We start from the raw sequence: 22,852 nt of genomic DNA, 5'->3' as shown, positions 1-22,852 counted from the left end.
TCATGATGTCTTGCGTAGCTTAATATCCAGAGCACGAAGCTGTTTGAGGAATCCTCTGTTAGGGAAAATCCATCTGCGCTCTTTGACCTTATTGATGGCCTCTAACAGGGTGTAATGGTGGTGGATCATTAGGTAGGCCAGGACGAGGGAGGCCGACCTGCTCACTCCGACTGCACAGTGGACAAAAACCCGAGCTGGTGAAGGAGAAGAAAACAATTACGGTGAGGATGGAAGCGTGAGTTGAAACTGGTATTTTTGTTGAGTGACTTTCAGAGAGGCCTGAGACAAAACTGGAAAACAATAAAGCGACACGATGGGTATTTACCACCAGCTGTGTCGAGTGCACTCTGAATATACTCAGCAGAGGGGAAGAAATAGCAAGAGAGGTCAAAGGACGGTGAGTCATCCGCAGGCACTCCATAATAATCCACAGTGGAGCCATAGAAGTCATGACTTCCCTGACAGTGCATCCTCCCATGAGCTGCATTCAGAACATGAGTTATTCCCAGCTTCCACAGACTGTAGCGATCATTTGCCACCGACCTGTGGACACAGGAATTATTACAACACACACATTAGAATGAAACATCCTGTTATTATACATGCATGTCGTGAGCAATGTCAAAGACTTACATGTCACCGACGAATAGGTTGGGCCAAACTTTATCCGCGTGATTACCAAACCTTTTTCCTCCATACAAAACCTTCACCAAGTCTTTCACTGATGGAGTGGCAGGGGGACTTGCATCCTGTAGATTGTTCATGGTTGATTGCATGAATCTTTGCAGTCGCTTACATGACAACACACCACTCTGGAACCACCCATTTGTATGATTTCCTCTCTTAACGTTTATTTTCAAACTCTGTTGAGGCTTTACTACATTCACGTTGGTACTGACAAGGACAGGTGTCCCTGGTCTAAAATTAAACCAGTGACCCATAATTTAAATCTTGGTCAACCTCACACTTCTATACCTTTAATACAATGTGTTTTTTTTTATTGTGGCACGTAATAGTACAGACATTTCTTTGATCACAACAATAACACAATATTACAGAATTAAAGACTCCGCAGGACCCTCTTTCCACCAGGAGGTGTCACTGCTGCTCAGCTGGAGGCAACCCCCCTCCGTGTAGCTGATTTTATGTTTTTACGTGCGCAGGTACTCTAGACTTTACCGCTTTGTGTTGTCAACAGTATGCTAACCAGCGCTAAACCACGGGGGCGAAATGATTTCCAACAAGCCTGTGTTATTGCAGCAGCCGCTTATACGATTCATTCAGATTCTTGCAGGATGCTACTTAGCTGGCTAGCTGAATAAACACGTTTCGGTCTCGTCTTCTGTCACATCTCCGGGTGAGTGAGCGTGAATCGCACACGGATCGATGAAGCTAGCTGATAGCATGCTAGCTAACGATAAGCTAGATCCGAATTAGCCTGCTTGGGAAGAGTTGGGAGCGATAAAAGAGATTACGCTTTCGCTCGGTTTCACGTCTACCTCGGGGCATGCTTTGTGGCTGCATACGCAGTGAACCACCAGGTCAGCTGGTTATCTGAACATTACAAGGTATTGGTTTTAAAGTTTGCAGAATTAGCTCCTGGCCCCATCTCATTGTTAGCCAGGGATGCGAATTCGTGCAGGTGGGTGGTTTTTAATGGACAAAGTTACCGACCGCCTATAATGAGTTATAGATGATTTATAAACAGTGACATGCAATCCCTGCCCCATGCTAACATAGTCAGGATATTTTTGCAATGGTTTATTGTCAGTTAAGCCTAAAAGACGTGTATTCCGTTTAGTGTGAAGGACAGTGTCTAATAATCAGATTAGTCATAAGTCAGTATCCGTGACTATTACTCTCTATTACAGCCTGTCTAGCCTGACAGATATTTCTGCTCCTTAATCTACATTTTTGGTGTGTTTGCAAACTCATCTTAGTACATTCTTGCCAGTGTTTGCCTCATGTGTTTGCTCAATTTGTGAATCCTCAGCCTGCAACTGCATCCCAGGGATTGTCTTAAACGTATTTGTCACTTATGCTTTTGTCACATGAAGCAATTTTTTCTGTCTACGTGGCAGTGTTGCGTTTGTAATTCGTATTGCTGATTCAGTGGAAATAAAGAGTGCCCTACTTCTCCTCAAGATTTCCACAGGAAGTCGTTGAGCAACTGATATTGGTAGGAAGGGAGAGTTAAGTTAAAAAAATGCGATCTTCTTTTCTCCAGCCCTTCAGATCGAGGAGGAAATGATCCAACTGAGTGTTCGACGCTGGACACCCAAACACGTCGCCAAGTGGCTGAAGGAGGAAGGCTTCTGTGACTATGTGGACCTGCTGTGCTACAAGCACCGGCTGGACGGCACCAGTCTGCTCGCCCTCAGCGAGTACGACCTCCGCTCGCCGCCTCTGGAGCTCAAGGTGCTGGGAGACATCAAGCGTCTGATGGTGTCCATCCGCAAACTGCAGAAACAGAACATTGACGTGCTGGAGGAGCTGGGTCTCCCCTTTGACGGCCACTCTCCTACAGGCTCCGGAGGCAGTCTGGACTGGCTGTGTAATGGCGACTCGGGCAAAGACTGCGACAGCACGGACACGGCGCCAGTGGGAGAGGAGTATCACCAGTACACTAATGGGAAGTACAAGCAGCAGACGAGGCGCCTGGATCCAGAGTACTGGAAGACGGTGCTTAGCTCCATCTATGTGGTGTTTGTGTTTGGGTTCACGTCCTTCGTCATGGTCATAGTGCACGAGAGGGTGCCTGACATGCGCACGTACCCTCCGCTTCCTGATATTTTCCTAGACAGGTGAGTGTGTGAAAACTAACCCAATTCAAGCCTTCATATATATATATATATATATATATATATATATATATATATATATATATACATATACATATACATATACATATACACTCGCACAAACACACACACCAGATGGTGGATATTATAATTGCCCTACTTCCATGAAGCATGTTTCTATTATTGTCCTCCCGTATTCCTGGTGGGCTAGCTTGAGTGTTTTTGAAGTGACCTATTTCGTCATGTGACTCATTGTTTATGACCATGATTTTCATGGTATGTCTGTAGTGTAATGGTTAATTCATGATTTAACCAATGACTTCTTTATTGATTCCCTCAATGTGATTTTGATCAGTGGTTATAATCTGTTTTTTACCCTCTTTTCAACAGTGTGCCTAGAATACCATGGGCCTTTGCCATGGCTGAAGCATGTGGAGTGATCCTCTGTAATATCTGGTTGCTGGTTCTGCTGCTCCATAAACACAGGTAGAGTCTTGACAGACACTTAAAGACGCAACAATCGATTGGCAGTGACCAGCCGATCAGTCTCGTAAAGGTTAAATGTTTGTGTATCCTGTCAATGATTGTACTTGTAGGTCCATCCTGTTGCGGCGCATGTGCAGCCTCATGGGGACGGTGTTCATGCTGCGCTGTATCACCATGTTTGTCACCTCCCTGTCCGTGCCAGGACAGCACCTGCAATGCTCAGGAAAGGTAAAGAAATGCTGAATTTTCAGCGCATCTCCAACACTACTTCTCTGCCTCGTTGACTGATCTCAGCACTGCCGGTCTCGCTCCTTCTCTCCCTCTAGATGTACGGTGACATGTGGGCCAAACTGCAGCGAGCTGTGGCCATCTGGAGCGGTTTTGGGATGACCCTGACAGGAGTGCATACATGTGGTGACTACATGTTCAGCGGTCACACTGTGGTCCTTACCTTGCTCAACTTCTTCGTCACAGAGTGTGAGTAGCTTTTAAGTTTCCGCTTGTCTTTATACCTCAAAAGCCCCTTCAACTTTTTATCTTCAGATGTTGAAATGGCCAATAACTTATGAAATAATCATGATTGAACTTGACTCCTAAAAGACCAAAATGAAGCCCTTGGCCATTGTTAAGATATAACGAGATGTATGTCTGCTAGTGATTTGGTTTTGCATTCGTTTAAAAAAATAATAATAAAAATCGTAGAATTCGGCTTTATCATTTTGGTTGAAGGTCTGTATTGAAGGCTGAAGTATGAATATATTTAAAGTTCACATTATGCACAGTGCCGTTTTTGATCGAGTCCTAAAATATGACTGTGCGTTTGACACAGAATTTGAAACTCAAGCCTGGATTTCACTAACTTTAATATTTGGGAACGTTGTCCCTTTGTTGCCATCCAGTGTTCTTCGCTGGAATTGCAACAGAAATATAACCATACCTTCTTCGGTCTGATCTGGACAGAAATAGTCTGTCTCCTAGCGAAATAATGGATTTCTGGATCGGTTGCAAAAATCCAAACGGACACAAAAATCAAGCTAATTTGTTGAACCTATCTTTAATTGTTCTTTCCTCTTATTTAACAAACAGACACCCCACGGAGCTGGAACTTCATCCATACGTTGTCCTGGGTCTTAAATCTCTTTGGCATCTTCTTCATCTTGGCTGCACACGAACACTACTCGATCGACGTGTTCATAGCATTCTACATCACTACCAGACTCTTCCTGTACTACCACACTCTAGCCAACACCCGGGCCTACCAGCAGAGTCGGCGAGCTCGCATCTGGTTCCCCATGTTCTCCTTCTTTGAGAGCAACGTCAACGGCCCCGTCCCCAACGAGTACTGTTGGCCCTTTTCTAGACCGGCTGTGATGAGGCGGCTTATTGGATAATGAAAAGCAGCAGCAGTGCTCTCGGGACACTTCTTAGTCTGTGCTGTTTAGTCTGCTTTGTCAAGTTGCCAACTGAGGCGTGAGACTGTGTGATGTCTTCATCAACAAAGACTACTGTTGTGATCCTTTTAGCACTGAGGCCTGATGGGATACACAGAGCCATACCTTCTTATATTGTGGGATTCATCTTCAAACAGTATTTCCCCTGTCACCGTTTTAGGCGGATTATACAAAATCCACAAAACCATTCACATTTTTTGTTCAAAGCCCCAACGAGTCAACAAGTCTTTGCTTGATTTCGTGGGTTTTGAGGAGTGAACACAGTGGAGATGTGTGTCACTTGTTGGTGTGTTATTTCTCCTCTGAAGGGATATTATTTAATGTAGCATGAACTACATGTTTCAGTACCTCCCGACTTTTAAGTCTAAGTCTGTTAGATTATTCGGATAGCACATGATTAAAGGAAGCCACATCAAGAATTCTCAGGCATCAGCGTCCCTAATCCTTCACGACAGTTTGCCATTTACTGTGCAGTCAAAATACCTGATCATTTCAAGGTTTTGATTCTTGACTGACGTTTTGTCTTAGCTCTCATTTTGTAATTTATCAGACCAAACCTCTATGGACCACTGTTATCAAAACAAAACTCTAAGGACCACTGTTATCCATACAAAACTCTAAGGACCACTGTTATCCATACAAAACTCTATGGACCACCGTTAAAGCAATATGTAAAGATCTTTATTACACTGTTATTTTCTGTATAGCAAAGTGTTCATCATGTTGAGAAACAGATGTTACTTCTTTGCCATTGTTTGAAGGTATTTTTCATTCCTTGAAATAATACTTTAATTTTGACAATGTTGCTTAAAGCGGAGTTATCCATGGCTCATTGAAATATACAGTAAAGTATGATAATATTATCAGCCAAAAGAATTAAATCAGAGATTTATTTCCAGCTGTCTTAAATATAATTCCATTTGCCAACTACCTTGAGTGTTATTATAAGTTTCTCTGTGTAGAAATGTTCCCAATATTTCATGTTTACTCTTTGATAGCTGTATAGTGCTTTTAAAAAAAATCATCATACAGTGTAAATGATAATAATCCATTGACATTAATCTGTAGTAATAGTTCTTGAAAAGAATCTTGAAATGTTTAATGTATTTGTTTATATTAATTTATTCATTTTGTAACAGTCTATAGGTATTTTTATATTTCATAAACGTTACAGCAACATGCACATGAACAAATGTTTACAGTTGCTCTTGACTATTTATTTGAATCACACTGTGCTTTTTAAGTGTAATGTTCATTTAAGACGGGCCTCTGCATTTCGTTGAGTGAAACCTGTAGTAAGAGAGGTGTTGTAATCGATGTGGTCGTTGCCTCATGTTAGAAACACCGCTGTTCTAAATGGCGTTGATGGTCGACAACACATACTTTCATTGAGGAGTGATGCTGTCGTGTTTGTGCGTTCACGTGAAGCCACATTGCTCGTTTCATGCCTCGTCCAGGCATTTCCATCATTAAAGAGGTGAAGTCAAAGACCTGATTTGTATTTTTTTTTTCTCCCTACTCACAAGCTCATAATGAATGCTTTAGAAATAGACTGAAGCTGTTTATAATATTAGGCATGAGCAATGACCAGTTTGTAAAATTGTTGAAAGGTAGTGTTTACTGTATATTTTAGCCAATAAGAAGCCTTGGATGGTGAGTGGACACGCATGAGGTCCTTGAAATGATGAGCTAGTCTTATGGGCCAAGTCGTGGAATAAGAGGGAAGTTTGTAGCATATTTACATTTTTAATATTTGTTCATAGTAGGTCAAATTAGGTAGGAAATTCAGGTTTTTAGCTATGTCTGATTTCAAGTATTGCATATAGTTTATTTTTATATGTGGCCCCTTTAAATAAACTTGTCAATAAATAAATAAAAACCTGTTAAGTACTTTATAAAATTACTTTAATATTTGTTTAAACTCCCTTTATTGCTTGGTCGTGGTTATAAATAAAAGCTCAGTATAACGTTACATTACTTTATTGGTTACCATGGTGATTTAGAGGTCTTCGACGTGCCGGTATGCAAGTGTCACACATTTGGCATGAAAAACGCTGACATTTGAGAATAACACGAATTGCGTTTGCTGTTGCCAAACCGTAGAACAAACACTCAATTAAGTGGCCGAGAATTACAGATTAATAATCTCGTTTCGATTTCAGACAGGCACAAGATAAACAGCTATATTTCGGGTCCTGCGTCGCCGAGGTCAGGAGGGTGTTTGTTGCGGTGTCTCCTCCATATCGTCCTACACCGGTCTCTTTCGCTTCCCCTCCTCCAGCCGCTGACCCTCCTCGCGAATTGACAGCAACACAATCGAGCACAGTGACACTCGGTAAGTAAAAGGTCGTATTATTACTTGACGTCAGGTTGTATTTCGTTTGAATGTCGAAGACGGTTATCCAACGTCACATTAGCTAGCAAGAAAACGCCCCCTACCACCCTCGTGCGTTCAAATTCCTTCAAAAATACTGTTAGCAGGCACCCGTGACGTGGTGATCTTTTAATTTACTGGTTTGAATTGTAAAAAAAAAGAAAAAAAGAAAAGGAGCAATCCTTAAAAGCAGAACATCCTTCCGCTGTATGCTAAACGTTAGCATTATTCCCCATTTATCCAAAGTGGTATTAACGAACGACTCCTTGAATAATTACATTATTAATTACTAGTAATGTTAAAGACAAAGGCACACATTGAATGATGTGTGCTTTCACACCTATAGCCCTAACGTTGCTGTCTTCCTGGCTACTGTAAGCAGTTGTTTAACCTTGACAATAAGGAGACGTGACAGCAGAATCTGACACTAATGGAGACCGAGAGAGTGTGAGTCAAGAGGTGCAGGTTTGACCTGTTCAATCAAATCTGTGATGTTGGATTTAAAACATTATTTAAACAAAACAGAAATATACGTAATACCATCATGAGTTCTCATTTGAGATGATAGAACATTAAATAAAATAAATAAATTCCCCCAAAGTGGCTGTAATGTACAAATTACTCAGCAGCCTCAGTCCTGGTTGTTTTCAAACGTCACCGTTTCTGTCCTTTTACAGTTTACAGATGCAAATTTTTCCTGACTTTTCTGTATACATTTCACTTTGTCAGCCTTTACGCTCTCTCTAATGTCCCTTTTTTGTGACAGGAAAAATGGCAGTTCCTCCAACATATGCAGACCTTGGAAAATCAGCAAAGGACATATTCAATAAGGGATATGGTAGGTGGAAGCAAGATAAAAGCCTGTTTTATGAGTGTGTATGTATTGACCCTGATAGGATGGGCTGGTTGTTTGAAATGCAGTCTTTTCTCACCGTCGTTGTCCTTGCAGGTTTTGGACTGGTTAAGCTTGATGTGAAGACGAAGTCCTCGAGTGGAGTGGTGAGTTGAGCTTTTACTTTAAATATGCAGTAGTGAATTGCAAGCATTCTCGGCTTTTTATCAGCATAAATGTCGACTGATAAGTGTCAAGAACGTGCAAATGCAGAAATGTAATTTGCAAACGTCATTTAGAAAAATAGTTTGTCTATTAGAGAGCAATAACAAGCCCTCTTCGTTAATTATCCCAATTATTTAATAACCACGTTTAAGGGATCGTTATCAAAACATTTTTTTCATGTGTTTATGTTTAAAAATGAATCCAACCCTATATAATATGTTTTACTTTAAAGCAGGCATATTCAATTGTAATTTAAAGAGGTACAGTTACAAAAATAACAGAATCGATGCTCCGTGAAGATAACCATTTAATCTCATTAATTTATCGGTGATTGCTCAAGGGTGCGATTAGACTGGTCACATGGTCCAGCTCCAGGTTGTACTGTAGTGGAGGAAATACTCCAGCCTGGTGTTCTGTTTACAGGTAGAACCTAATTCCTCTTGCATTCACTTTAGGAGTTTAAAACTTCTGGCTCATCCAACGTTGACACCAGCAAGGTCACCGGAGCACTGGAAACCAAGTACAAGTGGGCTGATTATGGGCTGACGTTCACGGAGAAGTGGACCACGGAAAACACACTTGGAACTGAAATTTGTGTTGAGGATCAGGTAAGTTGTAAACTAATCATCCCGCTCGTGCAACAGCTCTAAATGAAGTGTGACTCATGGATTCATCTTCTTTAGATCACCAAAGGGCTGAAACTTACCTTTGACACTACATTTTCACCAAATACTGGGTAAGATACAGTTTAAATGTTAAATCGCGACCTGCAATCATTGTATCAAGTAAATCCCTCTTACTTCACTTCCTCACTTCTCATTCTCTTCTTATGATTTCACAGCAAGAAGAGCGGCAAGGTGAAGACTACTTACAAAAGAGAATACCTTAACGTGGGCGTGGATGTAGATTTAGATTTCGCTGGTCCTACCATCCATGGAGCAGCAGTGGCCGGCTACGAGGGCTGGCTGGCCGGCTACCAGATGACCTTTGACTCGGCCAAATCAAAAATGTCTCAGAGTAACTTTGCAGTTGGTTACAAGACCGGAGACTTCCAGCTCCACACCAATATGTACGTTTTAGGAAAGAAAAATATTCAAACCAAGCAAGATGAATAACTTAACAGTGTTTTTGTTTGATGGAACAGTTTGAAGAATACTGACATGCAAGTGATGTTGCTCGTCTTTGTTTTTTTTTTTTTTTTTCCTCTCTCAGAAATGACGGTTCAGAGTTTGGTGGATCCATTTACCAGAAGGTAAACGACAAACTGGAGACTGCTGTGAATCTTGCCTGGACAGCGGGCAGCAACGGGACTCGCTTTGGAATTTCTGCCAAATACCAGTTAGATTCCAGTGCCTCCATATCAGTAAGTGTATTTTTTGGATTGGTGTTTGCAAGTTTTTTGATAACACAAGATTGAAAACTTACATGTTTTTTTTTCTCAAACTTTTGTTTGCCAACTTAAATTTTAAGTACATTCGGTATATCAAAAATGATAATTAAAGTGGCAAGCGTCAAGGCTTCTTCAATCCTCCCACCAGGTTACAGATAGTTTTTTCTTATATGCTGCTTATATGTGGTTCATTCACTCCCAGAGCGACCTGAGAAAAGATTTCAAACCTACACTTTAAACCGTACGTGTTACATAGGCTAACAGGCCAACTCTTTCCAACGAAAGTAGCTATCACTAGCTCCAAAGGTTGCTTCATGTCGCCATATGACATGATTAATTGCATATTGATGAGGTCATCGTGCATTCTAAACTATACTGTTTAGTCTGAATGTTAGTTTTAATGATTTTATGTTTGTTTTGTCAAGGCTAAGGTGAATAATTCCAGTTTGGTAGGAATTGGATACAGCCAGACTCTCCGGCCTGGTAAGAACCATCTCCTGTCTACTATACAATTTAAAGAAATACAAAGAAAACCTATTTTAATAACTTAAAACGTATATATTTGTATTGCAGGTATGAAACTTCTCCTCTCTGCACTGGTGGATGGGAAGAACATCAATGCCGGTGGTCACAAACTGGGCCTGGGCCTGGAGTTGGAGGCATGAGGATGCGCTCTGCCATTTCTTAAGTAGAAAGAGAAATATCAGCTGAACCTGATCCTGCGTATTCCTGTCCGGTCAGCAACAAAAGGCGAAGCCAAAACAAAAAAAAAAAAGATGTCCAGTTCTCGAGCACTGTTAAAATGGAAACCTTCCCACCAGCCTCCTTTTTATTGTTGTTACAATAACTATTCATGTTTTCAATCACATGTTTTGATCGGTTACTTCTGCCAATTTATCCTCACCGGTGATGGGCTCCTCTTCTGGGTGCATCGTGTCTAAACGGTACTGTTTAGTCTGAATGGGAAAAGAAAAATGGCCAGGAATGGTTTCAATAATACAAAACCTCACTATTATGCTGATACTGTAGAATGTAAATCTGAGCTGTTAATTTGCACAGTAGATTATCTTTATGCAAGCTCTTTCTCCTTTGTTTTATTTGCACATTTTATTTGTACTTTAGTAGTGATGTTCCACCTGTTGGAAGATTTACTCCCAACAAAATATGCTTATTAGGATTGAAGCCAATTTAGTGGCTGGCCGTCACATATCCTTCTAGAGAGGCTTTATTACGCTGTGTGATGAGTTTGAGACCTCCGCTACCTTAAATACCTGCTTCTAAGTTGCCAGGCGATGCTAAATGGATTTTCTTTTCCTCCGTGTCACTCGAGAGAATATCAAGAGTGAAACATCCACTTTTCTTCCCATTTCTTGAGGACTGTGACACTAATCTTGAAGCGGTGTGTGTTGGCGTGTGTCTAACCTTTGCAATAAAGTCCTGAAATCAACCTTCATCCTTTCGTTTAATTCAATAACGATACACAGCATGGAGAATTAGATCAAATCCAAATCCATTTGGTTAAAAAATAATGATGCACTACAAAAACGAGCGGTGTGAACAGTGTGTTTTTAATCAAGTTCCATCACTTGTTAATTCAAAAGCTGCCCTTTGTAACTCTTAAACAAATTAAGCTATTAAGATTGTGAGGTAACAACTGGCACTGGAATTACTTAAAATCATTTGGTGGCATGTGTGGTTGTAGATGCAACCAAGTGAAACGCCCTCAGGTCAATCACTCCTCTCCAAGGTGCAGTAATGTGAACCACAGTGTGCAAAATAGTGGAAATGATGTTGGCCTGGCCCATAAAAACGCTACTTTAGGAGCAACTGAAGTGAGATAGCAGCTGGCTGTAGTACATGATACACTGATGAAAACAAAGCTATGAATATTATGTTCCATTTATGCTAAGAAATGCCCCAGAAATGCTACACTCGCCCTACGCTGCGTCTTCTCCACATAAACCTGTCATGACATGAGCACAGTTGGTAATAAATGTTTCAGCCACCATACATAATCCCATAATAGCTATCTTTAAAAGTTCCAAAGCCTGTAGATCATTGCACGTTTTCCTATAATTTGATCGCTAATGTCAGCCCATCTCCCACGGTGAGCATGCTCAGGTTGATGCGAGCGTCTCGGTGCAACTTCTTGTTCAGCTTGTCGATGGCCACGGTGTCCGTATCATCGGGGGTCGGGTTCAACACCTTTCCTCCCCACAGTACCTGCAGGTCCACAACAAAACATGTTTACCTGGTTTGAATATCCTACTGGAGGAAAGTCCAACTTTAATATGTATCTTACGTTGTCGATCGCAATGATGCCTCCTTTCCTCAACAACTGCAGAGACTTCTCATAGTAGGTGTCATAGTTAGCTTTGTCGGCATCAATGAAAACAAAGTCAAATGTGTCAGCCTGGCCATCTGACAGGAGATCATCTGAGAGAAACAAGAGGAAAACAGGTACATTAGTATTATTAACTATCTTCATTTTGAGTCTTAAACACTCATTATATCATAAATATTACTTATTAGATTTGGTTTCATTATATTTGTCTTCTTTGCAGCTGTAATGCTGTTAATTCCCCAACTGTGGGACTAATAAAGGATAACTAATGAAGCAAAAGAAGGTCATTTTAAACCCTCCAAAATGATTTACCCATTACATAAAATAAGTAAAAAAAATAATATATAATAAATAATAAAATATTTCGCCAAACAACACATTTAGGTACTAAATCGGCACTAATTCTGTATATTGGCAGTGATTAGTTGACCCGCACGCAGGTAAGGAAGGTCAGGTGACCCCCACGATGTGACGTCACCACACGCCGACGGTGTCACTCCACCGGTCGTTTCGTTTAGCGTTTAATTGCAGTGGGAGAGAGAGAAAAAACAACCTTCAGGAACACGTTGCGTCTATGAGACTGTATCGTAAATAAGTCACCTTTGTTTTCCGAGACTGTAAAGGATTAACGTGTCAGCAGCGAAGGTAAGTTACCAAAACTCACGTTCACGTTTCTAACGTTATGCTATGTTCAGGTAGCATTTCTGCAGGTAAAACTCACGTAGACACGTTTCAATTAAACCCAGCTGTCTTCACTTGCAGCATGTTATAGTTTTTATATGTTTTAAGCTCAAAGGCTCGTTAAATTGGAGCTAATTAAGGAAATTTCAGCTGACAGATGGTTACAGTTCAGCCAATCATACCGGTAATTGCGAGGGGAAATAATTTATGTGCGTTGAAAAGCATAAATCTCACTTTTGTGTGTAATTTTTCTCGTAGCGACGTTAGGAAATCTTCTTCGGCTAAGTTGTGGTGCGGCAGGCTGTGATGGGCTCATTACTGCCCACTGAGAGCACGGTGGGCAGAACAAGCACCCACTGTGACGGTGTTTTACCTCCAACGGCCACGAGAGGCGCTAAAGAGCTCAACACCGCACATGAAAACAAACAATTACATATAAACGGACAGAAAAAGCCCAAATTAAAATAGATACGGAAATTAAATACTATTTAATTTTTTTTAGGGCTTTTAATATAAGAGAAACTCATCATGAAACATATGACACCTAGGTTTCACCTTTTGTATATAATTAAACTTGTGCATGAATGTTATTAACCAGAAAGTCGTCTTTCCATAGATCATGTTCTTGAAGACAAACTTCGACAAGCAGCCAAGGTGAGATTCAAATTGATCAGAAGTGCTTTTAAAGCAGTGTGTTTCCGTTTGGTAAGATATGAGTCTTTAAGGATGAGGAAATGTTTGGCCAATGTATCAGGCATCAAAAATACATTGAGGCGGATGTGACACCTTTTTTAATTTATTCATAAAAAAAAAAAAATATATATAGTGCTGCCTTCATGGGATTATAATAACCTGTGAACTAATTTAATATTTATCTATTTGCTTTTTCCTTGGCAAATTAATTAACCATCAATACATTTTGGCGAAAGTTAAGGCACACACAACCCCTTGGAATCAAATTAGTTATGAAATGTATTTCTGTACCTAGAGTTTTCACTGCTGGCTGTATGCGTAGATCAATTTTCTGCTCAACTCCAGCCTGTAAACAGAAAAAATCAAAAACATTTTAAAATATTAAAAAGTGCAGCAGATTATTTGTCTGTCTACAACAGATGAGAAACGATGTGCTGCAGTACATCAGGCTGTCTTCTGTGACCGTATTTACATGCATGATAATATTCATGGTTGGTTTTGCAAATATGGAAGAGTTTACAACAACCCAGTTTTGCCATTTCCTGCTTTAATCAAAAGAAGATACAGTGAAACAGCTGACTTAATGTTTAAATATTGATATAATTATCAACAGACAGATGTACCATTTAAGAATAAATACAAAAAAAGAAAAGTTGTTTAAAATGCTGTGTGCCTCGAAAGTGGAAATCTGCATTTGTGAGCAATCAGAATAAACTTGACAGTTATGAAATCAAGTTCTGAGGTGGTGCGGATGCAACTAATTTATAAAGCACACCTGCAAACTGGTCACCTTTTGGCTACAGTCACCTTTTTTATGTCAACCAGGGTAGTAGAAGTGAATGAAGAGGGTTTTAGTTTTGCATGTTGTCACCTTTTTCACTTCTCCAGAGTTTGTAGGTCTGATAAAGATAATGGGTTTTGTGATAATTAAAAGCAGGGCAGACAGGTCCAGTTTTTGTCTTTTTACACACAATAGACTGAGAGACAGAAGTCTGCTCCACATGCAGATGCACAGACTTGCGTATTTTACCTGTTGCATTTGAAACTCCTCTGCCCTGATCAGCACTTTGCAATACGGGAACAATACAGCAGTATTACACATCACATACTGGCTGAAGGCCGTTATAAAGCAGTGTTTAGACAATACCGTGACATAGATGTGAACGGTACCTCTTTCCAGAAGGGTTTGCCGATGTTGGTGTAGTCTTCGCTGATATCGCACGCCACCAGAACTCCGTCGTCGGGCAAAGTCAGCGCAATGCTCAGTGTGTTATAACCCGTGTATACACCTGCAATGACAAGGCACTGAAATGAGCGTGATGGATGACAACGGTGTGGTGCAGGGTGACGTATTTTTGTTGGACAACGCCGGAAGTTAGCGTCGCACCTTGACAATTTTTTCCTTTAAATGCCTCCATATAGAAATGTGGTTTCTAGTGAGTATTAGGGCTGCAGCAGTACAGACTGCTCCTAATATGGTGGTGATGTGGTTATTGCTGCTGCCCTGGTGTTTCAGGAGCTAGATATGTTATGTCCGAGGCTCTTACCGATCTCTAACGCTTTCTTGGTGTTGATTAGTTTTGCCATATTGGCCATGAACTGCGACTGCTCACAGGCAACCATCATGATGCTCCAGGAGTCTTCCATTGTCCTCTGAAGGCAAAGAGCACAAACCCAGTTGCATTAAACATGATTACATACCATGACATCGAGGGCTTGATTGTACCAGAGCACACATCTGTGTTTCGGACATCGCAACACCCTTACCAGCCTGAGTTTTTTCAGGACCGGATGCTCCCTCATGGAGTTATTGAGGACATACTGCAAGAGTGGGTTGTCTTTTCCCTTGCCGTGACTTTTGGAGATGCTCATAATGGATGATTTCTTCTTCCCTGAGGACAAACGTGAACCATGAAACAATTACACGGTTCTTAAGAGCATGATGATGCCATTCAACCTGCCATCCAGCGTATACATCTTTCAGGAAACCGAAGTCTGGTCTCGTTATTGCACAGTAGTTATTTGATTTGGAATAGATAAAACTTAAATGATCTCAGTGGGGGAAATGCAATTATTGCTCCAGCAGCAACAGATCCAGATAAAGAAAGGAAGACTAAATCGTAAGACGATCTACAATGAATCGATCTAGACCAACACATTCTGGTGACTGTGTCTCTAGACTGCATATTCTTTTATTTCCCAAAAGGCCTTGCATTATTTGCAGTGGGTGTTCTGTACTAGGTTGTATCTGTTAACTCTGTATACTTAAGATAAGATGTACTTTATTTGTTTGTTTGTTTATTGTTTTATGTGATTGTTTGGCAATAGTGCGACATAAAGTGAAAATTGGGTTGACGAAATCAGGCATACTTTTTAGTTAAACTACTAATAACTAAATATATGTATATGTTTGCAAATGTTTTTATTTTTTTTATTGCACAAGTGCTTTGAGGTAACATAAGGCAAGACTCAAATCTAGGTCAGTCACTCAAAAACCATTATACATTGCTTGTAACCTCTTAATAATTAACATACCTCCAAGGTAAGAAGAACAAAGAACCACAGTTATGGTTATAGGTAGTATATTATTGGCTAACCACAGGGGTTTTGAATTGCCTGAATTCACAGACCACAGAAACCCAGATCCACACAGGTAGTCCAAACTGGATTTTCCCTGAGAGCTTTAAGGCAGGATGACGCATGTGACGTTTACTCTACTTGTGGAAATAAAAAGTAAAAAAATGAATGAATTTTCCTGCTCTAACAGATTTCTATACAACCGGCAAGCCTACATGGTTTAAACCACCTCACTGTAATAGAGACGTTATAAAGCGTTTACAATCAAATCGCTCTTACCAAACCAATAACCAGCGACTAAAACGACTCCCAGTGTTACCGATCCAGCCAACGCCTCTTTGGAAATATTACCAAATAGCATGTTTTATACGACAGCAGTCACGAGAATAATCTGATCCCGCACTGGAGCGCTTCCGTGTTGGCGTCAGCCTCGTACCGTAATACCGTGAATAGAGGCGAAGCGCTGTGGTGAAATCGCGTACACTGATGCTGCCCATCGTTTAGTTGTTTAGTCAGGCGAGCAGCGTCATGTGACCGCTCGGAATGTAAAGTGTAGCGAATCTAAAGTCCAAATGAACTGAAGAAAAAAACAACCTGTTGCAGAGCTTAGACTCGAGTTATAGAAATAACATACACAGCTACAGTTTCAGTAACAGTTTCATGAAAAATCAAACAACTCACCCGCAAAGTTGCGTCCAAGAAAATGGATGCTGTGGCCTGAGAGAAGAACCGGTGAATGAATTCCTGCGTGGTGTTATTGCGAGATAACGGTCATATGACCTGCTGCAGCTGTTATGATAGGACGGCAAAACAGACGCCCTCGTTAAGCTGCTGCTGCTGCTGGGAGCCTTTCTGCAACTACACGACCCTTTTGTTGGATGATGTTGGAAAAAATGCTTTTATTTATTTTAGTTTTTTTTTATAGTTTTGCAGCCGAACAGTGGTAGACGGAAGTATTCACATCCTGTACGCCAGTGCCTCCTTGTGTATTTATTCTGTCACACACACAGCAAATTAAAAGTGCAGACATTATCTACAAAATATACTTATGCAGATATTACGGTATTATATGATTTTAATACACGTGCATTAACATGCAAACAACATCGCTCTGCAATCTGCATATTTAAAGTAACCAGTTATACACATCAGATGATTGTAGTGGAGTAAAAAGTACAATATTTCCCTCTGCAATGTAGTGAAGTAGAAGTGGAAAGGTGCTTTAAATTGGAAACTAAATAAATACAATTTATTGAGTTATTCTTGTATCCTCAATAATACAAGTACCAGTCATTTCCAACCTGTTATATCATTATTTGATTGTAAAACATGCTTGTTTTTATTGATTTTAAAGAGCAGTAATAGTCACTATGAAACTTAAGATGTAAAAAAGGTTAAACAGGCTTCCATTTCCATAACTAGATATGTGACATATTTGCACTTTTACTGCACATTAAATGGACAATAAACAGCTCAGGACATGTAACGCACATGTTCATCCAGAGAGGGGCAGTGTTGTCAAGGCAGTGAAGCTTTTATTCAGTAATCTGCCTTTGAGAGAAATCATCGTCACTCATTGAACCTGTGAACTGTTTTGCCTAAAAACATCACTTTGAAACTAGAAACTTGTCTCCTTGTTTGTATGCATAGTACTCGTAGTGTTTGATCAAGGTGATGACTGTTTACTCATACATGTTTTAAAGACTAGTTGGCCGACAGTCATTTATGTAAGAGCAGACTTAAGAGCCTTAGCAACATTTAAGGCTTTTACTGCTTGAATTTCTTCCATTAAAACATTGAATTTATAACATTAATAAAAGTTTAGAAGTGCATCCACTAGAGGGGGAATAAGCATCAACATATTGAGTGCTGCATACCATGCAACAGTATAATACATTAATATTTCTAAACGATGATAGTAATATTATTAAATACAAGTGATGGCAACACATCCAGTGTGTGAACCGGTTCCTATACTTGGTACGGATAATGACAGTGTCCAGAGATGAGTGTTTATTCTCACAGAGAACAAGATGTGGATCAAGCTGATGCTCTCTCTTCTCAATGATCTCCAGTTCCCAGGCTCCCCGGCTGCCGCCACCGCCGCCGCTCCTGTTTACTGCCAGAGTCTGGACAGCAGGGGAGGATAGAGTTTTCCTCCGGAGGGGGGCTGGGCCGCTTCCAGCTGGGCCGCTGAGGTGTGGAGCTCGCCTCGGGGTAAGCCGCTTGTGTGAGTAAACACCATAACAATCCAGCGGAGAGACACTCCCCGGGTCGGGGGAATTTTCTGGTGTGCCAGAACAATGTCTGACACTGTTGTGATGCTTGGGTTTTATAGGCCGGTCTGACTCTAGTCCACTGTCTGGGAGAAGAAGTGTTTTATGGTGTCACATGCCGGGATGATTAATGTGCTCTGAAATGTGTAGGCCGCCTTTTTGTATGTGCGATGAGGTAGCATTTTCATCACAGACAACAGGGGACTTTATGAGTTTATTATGTTTCTCTACATAGCACTTGTTAAGCTTTAAGTGTCCTGCTGTGTCAACCGTCCGCCGTGTTACTCACTGCTACTCTTTATTACTTCGCAAACACGCCCTTCAGATTTAAAACCGGGGCTGAGCTGTGTTCGTCAGACTCCTCCGCTCTCCCAGACGATGAAATACCAACATAAGTCCTCTCCTCTCAACTCTCGAATTTGACTTTGGCAGCCGTCTTTCTCTTTGACTGACGGATGAGCGAGCGATACGACTCCATCAAAAAGTGCAGCCTGACAGTTTGATTTGACGTCCCTCTTCAAACCAAATACACTCCTTGTTCCTGGCACTACATCAACCTGACAAGAAGAAAAGTGGTGGAAAAAAAGATGTAGATAACTACACTCTGATATATATATTTCATGATGAAATAATAGAAACAAGTGATCAGTTATTTCTTCATTCTTCTGTCTTTTTATACAGTTTTCCTGTCTGGCAAATGATATAAATTTTATTTCTTGTCCCTTTTATATTAATCAATTCAATGTGAAAAATGGCTGATTATATTTCTATTTCTATAGCCTTAACCTCTTAATTTACCTCTTATCTTTTTTTTTTTTTTGGTTGACATGGAAGCTGTGGTAGCTTGCTAGCAGCAGCTAACATTTTTCATGATGATCAAAAAAATATACTCCATTTAAGTTTAAGTTTGAACTTTTCTCTAAATAATTGACAACTTTGTCAGCTGCCTCCATGCCTGTCATCATTTTTGCACCCTTTTTTTTATGCTGCTTTTTTTCTGGCTCTGACACAGGAAGATGACGGCCCGCTCTTAAAATCCACCTACAAACCTCTGATTGGTCGAACAGCCCTCAGTAAGCTATACACCAGACTCATCTCGATTGTTGAACAAATTAGAGATTTTGGCAGGCGTTCACAGTTGAGCTGATGGGATTAGTTGATTAATGGATACGTTCGTCGACAGAAAATGGAGCAGCAACTGTTCAGATATCCATCCTTAAACAGAAATAGCTAAATATCTTAGTTAAGGCTTCCTCAGATTTGGATTTGCTTCTGGTTTTCTTCATCCTATATGATAGAAAACCGAATATCTTTGGGGTTTAAACTTTTGGTCAGACACATTAAGTTTGGGAAATTATGATTTTTCAATTAAATTTACTATATAAAACAAAGAAATGCTGTGAATCTTCAATCAAAACGCATTAAGATGGAAAAAAACACATTGCATGGAGCTTAAATGGATGGAATATACGATGTGAATTATTTTGTTAATAATGTATAACGTAGCACTTAATTTACACACCAAAGAACCTTTCAGACCTAAAACCTCTGGGTAAACATGACCCTTTAATAGCCATTAAACAACATCCGTAGTCAATTATTCATCAATGTGAGATGTTTTCCGCCATTAGCAGGGGGCCGACACGAAGTTGTGATCAAGTCACTAAATATTCTTGTACTTGTGCTGTCATCGCTCGAGTGTGTAAATCCTCATCATTGTGATATGCCCACATTCTGCTCCCCCATTTAGCTAATAAAATGCATAGACCTAAATGATTCATGGCAAGCATTTACATAATTCATAATTAAATCACAACTCGATGGCTCGGAATTTATTAATAGTGAAAATGCATGTGCCGCCATTGTGATATACTAATTATTATCTTTAGTTGTCATTGGCACATTGCTCACTCTGGGGGCCTGGTTATGGGGCAGGAATAATGTAATGCAACAACAAATTAACTGTGCATTTAAGTGGGAATGTCTCGGAGTGATGGCCACAATATGCATTTGCCTGAAGAAGTTAATGGGGGAATCTGTTTCATCGGAGTTGTCACGTTCTGGCTAATCATTTTGAATGCTGTTAAGATTAAGGCTAATGCATTTTCATCCTCTAGCTCTCACGAAGGGCTGCAGGGTGTCTCTAATAATGCTGTACACTTTTTCCCACAGTCCACACAAACATGGTGCCACGCCACACATGCTCTCAGGAAAACACTTAATCCTGGAGACAAAGACCCAAACGTAAAAGAGCGCTGCTAATGAAGCAGATGTTTTGATTAATCACGAATATGGTTGTATCAGCCACAATATTAGTGAAAATGTCATTTTTCATGCGAAAACACCAAATATTTGCTGCTTCTCGTTTCTCAAATGTAATAATTTGTTCTGTTTTTTAAAATTGGGATGTATGGGTCTGTTTCTTTATCACTCATCTCTTGCCATACAGATAGTTTTTGTTTTATTAGTCCAATGGGATTTGTTTTAAGTTTATTGCCATTATAATAAAACATGTTTAGCTTAACCCTTGTTTAGTTCATAGTGCAGCAGGACAGACAACATGGAACACAGCATATTAATAAAACTGACTAAAATCACAACTGGATACAAACAAAATATAAACTGTAAATTAAATGTGCCAAAAAAATAATGTAACATATTAAAAATAGCGCTAATAAGTAGAGAAAACACAATGGAGCTGAACTGTATTGAGGTGGTGGCTAATCTTCAAAAAACAGTTATCGTTTTAAATAAACCAGATCTGCTTTGCCGGTTACCACCATCTTTTTTTCTTTATGTGACTTTATAATGGCGCCCCACAAACACAGAGGTCATGATAATGAACTTGCGTCTCCAAGCACCTTTCCCCCTTTTCTCCTGAGCTCAATTTATTTGTAGTTTTTCGACAGTTAATTCAGAACCAAACATCCACTAACCTCCCCTCCAGTGGACAAACAAAGGGGTCCTCTTCACTAATGGTCCCTGAGGCTTCACCACTATCTATTGATCTGCTGTCACCCAATTTCTCCGTGACTTATGCCCTGCTTAATTCCCATTACTGTGCACACTGAAGCCTTATCAGGAAGAACAATAGGCTTGTTGTCTCCGAGGGCAAAAATATGAGCGGGGCCCGCGACCGTGTGGGCATAAACTCATGACTCCAACTCCTCGAGCCCTCTCGGTGACCTCTACGCTCATGCGGGTCCGTCTCGAAACCGGTGTCAGAATACTAAACTCAATCCGCGCCGTTTGCAGATGAATCAGAAAATTGGATCTCGTTGGTTTCATAAAAACGAGCACCCAAAATACGGAGGGCCGGCTCCTTAGCCATAAAACTGTCGGTGTGATATGTCTGTAGCAATGATGATTCTCAGTTCCTGCGTGCCCCCGCTCCGGCTCTCCCACCGGCTAGCTGCTATCTCTTCCCTTCAATTATATGTTTCTCTGCTCTTTTAGACAAAGAGTAATAAAGCTATAAATCCTGTAACCGGCAGGAGGTATGGACATTCTGTCTCTGAACTGCTGTTGAAACTGCCATAAACCACCCACAAAGTCAAAGATAAGGATTTACAGTTATTTAACATCATCCTTGTCCCTTAAATCACACTGATAAGAGAATTAAGTGATGGCTATAGGTTCTTTGTCCTCTAGCTATTGATTTCTTTTTTTTTTTTTTAACAGAGAAGGCTGGTGCAATGTTTTTATTGAGCATCCTATTTGCTTTAAGCTCGAGAGTGGAAATTGAGCTATTTGGATTGTTTTATTGAACTCCAGATCCTGCACTCTGAATTAATGTATCTGATACAACAACACCTCCTCCTTGTTTAATTTCTATCCGCAGTGGAAATGGTTGCAAACGTGGAGTCACAGAGACGCGTCGGGATGAAAAGGCCACCGCAGCAATTGTTTTCACACAGTTGAGGACAATTTGATGCCAATTGTTCTCCGGTATGGTACAATTATTATGCTCCTCTGCATCACGGTCACAAGAACCGAGTGCGCTGAGTGTGTCCAGTCTAAATGGGAACGATTGTTCCCTCTTTTTGGCTCTCTAGACAAAAACACATGATTTGATTAACAGGAAGACATCCATCTACTATCGTAATTGGTATTAATATCAAACGCAGCAAACAATCTGCTTGTTAAAGCGTCCATTGTTTCACCCACCCTGGAGTACATTTCCCTCTTAGCGCGTAATGTCCCCAATTTGAACAAAGGCGTGTGTAGCTCAGCGGAAGTTAGTCACTCGTTTCTGCATGAAAACACTTATGTCAGTGCCTCGGAGATGTCCAAGTCGCCAGTCGTTCACATTTAATGATTCAATTGCTGTTTAGCTTCGAGTTCAGGCCCCTGAAGCTATGATAAATGTCAAGCGCAACTATATCCCGCTAACTAGACATGCCACTGCCAACCAATCATTTTGTTATTGACGGGGAAAGCACAAGGCACTGTAATGTGACTCTAAATGCTACGTTGCAGTGTGTCTGTCTGGGTAACCATGAGGGCCGGTTAGCCTGGTCTGTCATTTGTTCCTCTGCATCAGCCAACAGATGTCTGATTATGTGTCAATATTTTTTATTAATCATGGAAATATCAGGGTGGAGGAACAGCTGTTCATTTTTGAAATTTGTTACAGTTAAGTGGTTGAAGAATTTCAGTCAACAGCGGTGGTTCCCATCCTCGAGTACCCGCTTAATGATACAGTCATCAGGATGCTGTTTG

General features: G+C 40.5%; 4 protein-coding genes across 6 annotated transcripts in view; 2 read left to right on the top strand and 2 right to left on the bottom strand.

Moving 5' to 3' along the window:
• On the bottom strand, positions 1–776 carry LOC311032800 (dual specificity protein phosphatase 13A-like; the record flags this gene model as incomplete). Its single annotated transcript, XM_084039851.1, has 3 exons — positions 1–194; positions 326–543; positions 634–776. 3 exons carry the CDS (start codon positions 774–776, stop codon positions 1–3), a joined length of 555 nt encoding a protein of 184 aa, XP_083895977.1.
• A 425-nt stretch (positions 777–1,201) lies between these two features.
• Positions 1,202–6,231, top strand: samd8 (sterile alpha motif domain containing 8). Its single transcript, XM_084001991.1, has 6 exons — positions 1,202–1,357; positions 2,228–2,804; positions 3,192–3,287; positions 3,398–3,515; positions 3,614–3,764; positions 4,374–6,231. The coding sequence occupies exons 2-6, from the start codon at positions 2,248–2,250 to the stop codon at positions 4,676–4,678; spliced, it is 1,227 nt and encodes a 408-aa protein (XP_083858117.1). The 5' UTR covers positions 1,202–1,357; positions 2,228–2,247; the 3' UTR covers positions 4,679–6,231.
• A 701-nt stretch (positions 6,232–6,932) lies between these two features.
• Positions 6,933–11,012, top strand: LOC311008367 (non-selective voltage-gated ion channel VDAC2-like). Its single transcript, XM_084002006.1, has 9 exons — positions 6,933–7,073; positions 7,879–7,950; positions 8,062–8,111; positions 8,625–8,777; positions 8,853–8,905; positions 9,011–9,238; positions 9,382–9,532; positions 9,985–10,042; positions 10,133–11,012. The coding sequence occupies exons 2-9, from the start codon at positions 7,884–7,886 to the stop codon at positions 10,222–10,224; spliced, it is 852 nt and encodes a 283-aa protein (XP_083858132.1). The 5' UTR covers positions 6,933–7,073; positions 7,879–7,883; the 3' UTR covers positions 10,225–11,012.
• Positions 11,013–11,154: 142 nt separating this feature from the next.
• The window catches only part of LOC311008362 (catechol O-methyltransferase domain-containing protein 1-like), a 151,955-nt gene continuing 140,257 nt past the window's right edge, over positions 11,155–22,852 (bottom strand). The window contains exons 1-7 of one of the 3 annotated variants that reach the window (XM_084001996.1): positions 16,134–16,290; positions 15,045–15,169; positions 14,825–14,930; positions 14,448–14,566; positions 13,569–13,623; positions 11,862–11,995; positions 11,155–11,782 (exon numbers count right to left, since the gene is read on the bottom strand). In XM_084001996.1, the coding sequence (XP_083858122.1) occupies positions 11,630–11,782; positions 11,862–11,995; positions 13,569–13,623; positions 14,448–14,566; positions 14,825–14,930; positions 15,045–15,169; positions 16,134–16,215 (774 nt within the window). In that variant the 5' untranslated portion in view covers positions 16,216–16,290 and the 3' untranslated portion in view covers positions 11,155–11,629. Of the gene's footprint in view, positions 11,783–11,861; positions 11,996–13,568; positions 13,624–14,447; positions 14,567–14,824; positions 14,931–15,044; positions 15,170–16,133; positions 16,291–16,535; positions 16,676–22,852 lie in introns of those variants that run through there. The other 2 variants (XM_084001997.1, XM_084001998.1) reach the window with 2 other exon arrangements.

The sequence above is a fragment of the Eutrigla gurnardus genome (assembly GCF_963514095.1).
Source record: "Eutrigla gurnardus genome assembly, chromosome: 22".
Lineage (NCBI taxonomy): Eukaryota > Metazoa > Chordata > Actinopteri > Perciformes > Triglidae > Eutrigla > Eutrigla gurnardus.
This window is presented reverse-complemented; position numbering and strand designations above follow the sequence as displayed.